A 7457-nucleotide genomic window follows, 5' to 3' on the forward strand; every position below is an offset into this window, starting at 1 on the left:
CATTAATGGAAAGAGGAACCTAGGATGCTGGCATTTGAGTGCTGGCCTAAAAATTTTGCACTGCCTTGGTCTACCGTCTTGGATTCCTTTAAAACTTTTTGCTCAACTTTAGTGTGGGTTTGACTGCCCCATAATCATTGGAGGTAACATATTTTTGGGGGTGGATTTCTCTTTGAAATGGGGTTGTCCAGTGTATGTCATCTGTCCCCAGTATGATTACTGGGGATGGGGACCCCATCAATCAAAAAGGCAGGGGCTGTAAAGTGAATGGAGCAGTAGTAGTGAGCATATGCGACCACTGCTCCATTCACTATCGATAGGAGTGGTCTTAGCCACTAACTACTGCTCCATTCACACAGGGGATTGTGGGTGCACCATTTCAAAGATTGGTGGGGTCTTAGAAGATCCTACATTTATTACCTATCCTTTGAGGGCCACCATACTTTTGAGGTTTTTTTCTTTTCAGAAATGATCTATTGTTTCATCACTGACTAAGCCAGGCTGTCCTATTATTTGATCTTCTTTCCCATGGACCCAAATTTTAACAATGAAAAGGAACAACAAAAAGTCCTATGAGGTCCATCAAAACTCTTCTCCATTCCTGAGAAATCAGCATTCGAAATGATATGTAAATATATGCCGGAGATCTATGGTATATCTGAAGCCTCTGTCACTCCAGCTCTATTCCCCAACCAGCGCCGCCGCCTCCTAATTAACTGACAGCCTATATGATGTGATACTTCAGGCAAATGAGTCATCAGTGAAGCAGGAAACAGTGTTAGGTGAGGAATAGAGCTGGAGTGACGGAGGCTTCAGATCTACAGTAGCACTTCGGCCTAATTTGCATATCTAAAACATACACTGATTTTTCAGTACCAGAAAAACAGATTGGCCATGTAGAGGTATTGCTAGATTCGTGTTTGAAAGACCTACAGGCGCTCATACATTGTCTGGGGTGTCAAATCCTGGTGACAGAATCCCTTTAAGGTGGGAATTAGGGATTTTATTTTATTTTAGATCTTATCTCTTTATACTTGTAGATGCTATTATGTCACATTTACATGCAATTGTCATGGGCAAAATATCAGGAAAATAAATATATGCTACTCATTATATTCCTATGGACGGAAACCTCCATCCCCTCCCCACCCCCTTCCCAAAAAAAAAAAAGAGTCTGTATATTCCCTTCTATGTGAACCCTGTACTAGGACTTCCCGACTATTAAGTCTCTTTAAAGAAGATCTGTCAGCAGATTTCACATTGAAAACTTCATAATCTATTATAAAGATCTCTCTGGACCTGATGAGGCAGGTGTACTTACTTTGAAAATCAATTTCAAAATGGTCATATACGGTAATCTTAATCATAAAATGAGCGTTTTATGAATCCAGGTAGACAATTTAAATATCATGAGCAGAACTGTAAAAGAATGACACACGGATACTTACAAATAAGTACATCAGTCTCATCTGGTCCAACATATCTAGTCAGTAATGTATGCAGGATAAAATGTGAAATCTGGTGACGGATCCATTTTAGTACTACTGGTCTGTAGTCGGAGGGGCCATTGAGCTCCAAGGGACACGACTCTTTATTAATATGCCCCTCTATAGGTTCAAGTATGACAATCATTAACCATCGAGGCAACAGTATGGTCCGGATCAAGTATTATAGCATTATAACCCCCAAATTTATGTTCCAATTTCCTTCCCCACTCAGGAAGGAGTACGAATACTTGGGGGTATGAATACTTTTGCAATTGTTGTTTTTATTGCTCTAATGCATCTAAAACAGAAATAGAAGAAGAAAAAAATAGAAAGCGCCTACCGTTTTGTGTATACAGCAATTCATTGGAAGAATTATTATTATTATTATTATACATTTTTATAGCGCCATTTATTCCATGGCGCTTTACATGTGAATTAAAACAATTGCAAAAGTATACACGCCCTGTAATCTTACCTATCCCCTAACATCACTATAATTTATAGGATTTTTTTTTAAGTAACCCCCAAAAAACAATGTAACATAAACTTCATACGCCATAAACGTCCGATCCCACCAGTGGGACCCCCATCTATCCCGAGAAAGGGGGTCTCACCCATCACGTGCTGTCAGGAATGATGAGGTGGCGGTGTTTTATTTTCGTAGGACACACATCATGTATACGTCTACCCTCTTGATATGTCATAAATACCCTACATGGGACAATCACCTTTAAGAAACAATCCCTTTAAGTGAATCTCAAGATGATAATATATTAGTTGTGACCCCCAAAATCAGCGCAGGGGCTCTATGTCAAAACAAGAAGAAGAAGAATTTCTACTTATGTAGATACAGTAATAAACCCCCCTATACCACCAGTAACAGATTATTCACCGTCATTTTATTGCCTGCAGGTGGCGCTGTTTCCACTTCTAGTCTTTGTTCTGCCGGGTTTAGAAATTGATGGAATCCACTGAGGATTCATCAGGAAACAGATCCGTCCTATCAGTCATATACCTGGACCTGACAGCTATGAATTACTGTTAAAACGTATGAAATTATGATCATTCATATACATATATATATATATATTCCGATAATCCAGAAAATCTGATAATCCAGCAATTGAACGACCATACAATATGTGAATTCAATCAAAAATCTGTACCAGGGAAACAAAGAATCATCATGTTATAGTGTTTTCATGGGGGCATAGACCCCCTGCACCTCGTACTGTTACACCCCCACTCACATGTTTGAGCGAAGAAGTCGACAGAACAGAAATGGACAAGTCATAAAATGAAACAAGCAAATCGATTCTAAATAAAGTTATTTCCTTTCAAAAATTCAGATTTGAAAATTTGAAAATTTTTGAAAATTCGCAAATTTAGGAAAATGTTGGCCTAAAATCATTTCTTTCTGGCCTTTATCTTAATCCAGGATAAAAGAGTGAAGGAAGACCAGCGGTGAGAGAAGTATGGGGATGACAAAGGAAAGCATTTGACTCCTTCATTTCACTTCCTTCAGATTCAATTTAGACTGAATTTTTTAAAAACTAATTCAATTTCCCGGCTAAATTGGAGCGAATCTGCTCTGCAGATTCACTCATCTTTGCTCAAAAACTAGAGGGGTTGTTTGACAGTGCTGGCTCCCTTAGAACGAGAAAATTTTAAAAATTTGAAAATTTAAAGGGGGTGCATCACTTGTCATGAATTTGTATTTTTTTTTACCTGGTGTAAACGTCTCTGTTCTCCTGAATCCGGCGATATATTTCTTTTGTTCCTACGCCTCTCGGTTTCTGAGATATGGGCCCCTATTTCCTATACATAAATTCAGCCTTTTTAACTGAGTGGGCGTGGTTCTCAACTCATGGTTGGCCACACCCAATTTGCTAAAAATATTACATTTGTATGCAAGGAAGAGAGGGCCATATCTTGGGAACGGAAAGGCGCAGGAAGAAAAGAAAAACATCGCCGGATTCAGGAGAACAGCGGAATTTACATCAGTTAAAAAAATGACATATTTGTTGCATGTGACAGATCCCCTCTAAATTTTCTAGTCAACATATAAACGCTATAATAATCTCCTAATGAACACAAAGCGACTTCTATACACATCAAATAATCTCCTGATGGCTTTAGATGCGTCATCATCACAGTGACAGGTCACAGCAACTGACGGACGAAGACAATGAAGACATCTTAGTAAAAATATTATATATTTTAGTACCTATCTGGCTACTTTAACATTCATGCAATATATCCCCCCACCCCACTTTGTAGCACAATATTTCTTAATCCTGACCCCATGATTGATCTCTCCCCCCCCCTCACCCACAGATAATAAAATATGTACAGAACCCAATTTTGTTTTGTTTCATTTTTTTTTTCTTTTACCTTACACATGAAGGCACTTACAGATAAGGAGATATTTGGCTAAACGAAAGAAAAAAAATAGCAACGCAAATTTTTTTTTAACCCTTTCCAAACAGGAGAGTTGTGCAGGAATCCCTAGCAGCAAAAGGGTTTTTAAACCCTCCCCCCCCCCCCCAAAAAAAAAAAAATGTCATGATGTAAACAAATTAAGATCTGTGCAAAAAAATGCAGATGTTTATACACCCGAAAGGGGAAGGATGAACCAAAAAAAGTCGATCCAAGTCCCCTTTTAATTTGCTTTAGGATGATCCTTAAGTGCGTCACCTTTTGTCATATTTTCCATTCTTGCGAAAAATTCTAAATAATAAGGATGACCCAATGGTGAATATTGAAGCAGGGTTAGGTACAAAAAAAAATCTCAAATCTGGTGTTTTTTTTTTTTTTGTCACCTCTTCTCCAAGAACAGCTGGTCTTCTACCCTGGTGGCTCCTCAAAAGGTCCTCTTCGAAGAACATTGTGTTGTGCAGAGTTCATGGCACTGATACAAAAATCTATCCATAGCAGCCTGTGCCACATTTATGATGTGCTAGTGTGCCATTCTTGTAGGATGGCATGGCATGAAGAAATATCAATAATCCTTGGGAAACACCAAAAATTAAAGTGTCCTCATAGGTATCCACCAAGCATGATGAGGGCGACGACGACTCTACGACAACTGGGTAACGGTAACAACAGGACAATTCCCTTCTAGGTTGATAGTATGTCTTCTTCTGCAACCACAAGATCCATATTTCTAAAGACACAATAATAATTGTAGGACAACCTCACAGCTATGGACTCTCATTCTCAAACATCTACACTCTAGTCTTTGACTGTCCACAGTGAGTGGTGTGGCCCTTGTCTACACATCACCGACTACTGATGAGGTCATTGAACCAGGGGACCATCATTGATTGACAGTTTTGAAGAACTTACCAAGAGGTCATACCTCTGTTAACTTTTTAGGTTCTCCATAATGTTGGTTGGGGGTATAATGAGGATATTTTGCATCCTCCAGATCTTCAGATTCCATATAATCCGATTTGTTAAAAGATTGTTTGCTCTCGCTCTTTTTCAGGTCTCCATAAGAAGAAGGTTGCTGTCCACAGGTGACATGGGTATACTGGGATTGTTCTTCATGGTCAGTCTCTCTGTGATAGAAGTAGTTGAAATTGGAGACAATCACAGGAACCGGGAGGGCTATGGTTAATACTCCAGCTATAGCACACAAGGATCCTACTATTTTACCACCAATGGTAAGTGGGTACATATCTCCATACCCAACAGTTGTCATAGACACTACTGCCCACCAGAAAGCATCAGGAATGCTGGTGAATAAAGACTCAGGGTCATCAGTTTCTGCAAAATACACTGCACTAGAAAACAGGATGACACCGATGAAGAGGAAGAAGATGAGAAGACCTAGTTCTCTCATACTGGCTTGCAATGTCTTCCCTAAGATCTGGAGACCTTTAGAATGTCTGGAGAGCTTGAAGATCCTGAAAACTCTCACCAAGCGGATGACCCTCAAAATAGCCAAGGACATTGCCTGCTGCCCATTGCTACCTTGCTGCTCAGCCAGCTCGGTCCCTAAGGTGATGAAATAAGGAATGATGGCCACAATGTCTATGACATTCATCATGTTCTTGAAGAAAGCTGGCTTGCTGGGACAAGCAAAGAACCTCACCAAGAGTTCAAAGGAGAACCAGATGATGCATAAAGTCTCAATGAGGAAGAAAGGGTCAGTGAAAGGACTGTCCTTCTTGGCATGGGTCCCATTGACCAAGAGGTGCTCACCTGCAGTCCTTGCGTCTTCCCTGAACTCTGGAAGTGTCTCCAGGCAGAAGATGACTATGGAGATAAGAATGATGAGGACTGAGACAATTGCGATCCCTCTAGCAGGTCCTGAACTCTCAGGATACTCAAAGAGAAGCCAAACCTGTTTCTGAAAGTCATTGTCGGGCAGTGGTCTTTCTTCTTCCTTGATGAAGCCTTCATCATCCCGAAAGATCTCGATCACCTCCTCTCCCAGTTCATAAAACTTGATCTCCTCCAAGAAGATGTCAACTGGGACATTGACAGGTCTGCGAAGCCTTCCTCCCGACTGGTAGTAATACAGGATCGCATCGAAGCAAGGTCGGTTACGATCAAAGAAGTATTCGTTCCTTAGGGGGTCAAAGAAACGCATTCTCTTCCTGGGGTCCCCTAGTAAGGTTTGGGGGAACTGGGCAAGAGTTCTCAGCTGGGTCTCAAAGCGGAGACCTGAGATATTGATGACCACCCTCTCACAACAGTCCTGGGTGGCCCTTTCAGGGTCATAGCCCTCTTGTCCCAGGGCGCTGAGGGACACCAGGGTCTCATCCACATTCTCTCCAGATACCACAGTCATGTCTCCAGTTTTGGGGGTCTCTGAAGGGGTTGGTGTCCTGCTCAGCACCCTGGACCTTGCACAGCCTCACCTCAGTAATGGGCTCCTTGCTTGGTCTATACACCTATAATTCCAGGATGATTGGCAGCTCCTTGGCAGTGGTGTCTCCTGTCTTCACCATGGAGCTTGCATCACATCTGGCTGGGGTAGACATGGCTGCAGTCAGTGTCCCCCTGGTGGGTCCTGTAATTGGGCAGCAGCATGTCTCCTTGCAATCTGTTGATTGTGAGTCTCTGGGTCCCCTCCTTCTGGCAGATCCTTGGCTGTGACACCAGACTGGCTGTCACTGAGGTTGGGGAGCAGCTCCAGCCTCTCACCCTCCCCAGGAGCACACTGACGTCCAGGAGGAGTGTCACAGAAGAAGCGGCCACCTCTCCTAGAGCTCACTGCCAGCCTCTGCCTCCTCCCTGCCAACACCGTCCACACAACGCACACCGTCCGCGATCTGCTCCATAGGAATCAATGAATGGAGAGATAGTGCCAAGAGCAAGAGCAGGGAAGCGCAGAAGCTGCAGAACATCTTGGAGGAAAATATACAACAGCTGACAAGTTACTTTCACAGGACAGATCCTGGGACTAATGCTTCTGTTCTAGACTGTGCGCACAATGCATGAAGAAGTGAAGGGAAAAGACACGGATAGATCAAAAAGATACACAGATAGAAAGAAATATTAGATGATAGAGATAGAATGAAGAGAGAGGAAGAGAGTAATAGAGGGAGAGAAGAAGAGAGCGGAAGAGAGAGAAAGAGGAATAAAAGAAGTGAGAGGAAGAAAAAGAAAAGAAGAGAGTAATAGAGAGAGAGAGGGGAAAAGAGTAATAGAGGGGGACAATAGAGAGGAAGAGAGAAATAGAGGGGAAGAGAGAGGAAGAGAGTAATAGAGGGAGAGAGAAGAGAGGAAGAAGAGAGAGGAAGAGAGTAATAGAGGGAGAGAGAGAAGAGAGGAAGAAGAGAGAGAGAGAAAGAGAGAGGAAGAAAGAGGAAGAGAGTAATACAGGGAGAGAGAGAGAAGAGAGGAAGAAGAGAGAAAGAGAGAGGAAGAGAGTAATAGAAGGAGAGAGAGGAAGAGAGTAATAGAGGGAGAGAGAAGAGAGGAAGAAGAGAGAGGAAGAGAGTAATAGAGGGAGAG

General features: G+C 42.0%; 1 protein-coding gene across 1 annotated transcript; it reads right to left on the reverse strand.

The window, feature by feature from the left end:
• Positions 1 to 3822: 3822 nt before the first annotated feature.
• Positions 3823 to 6640, reverse strand: LOC138675317 (shaker-related potassium channel tsha2-like). The gene has a single exon (XM_069763421.1). It carries the CDS (start codon positions 6286 to 6288, stop codon positions 4843 to 4845), a length of 1446 nt encoding a protein of 481 aa, XP_069619522.1. The 5' UTR covers positions 6289 to 6640; the 3' UTR covers positions 3823 to 4842.
• Positions 6641 to 7457: the final 817 nt, after the last annotated feature.

This window comes from Ranitomeya imitator, chromosome 4, assembly GCF_032444005.1.
Source record: "Ranitomeya imitator isolate aRanImi1 chromosome 4, aRanImi1.pri, whole genome shotgun sequence".
Taxonomy (NCBI): Eukaryota; Metazoa; Chordata; class Amphibia; order Anura; family Dendrobatidae; genus Ranitomeya; species Ranitomeya imitator.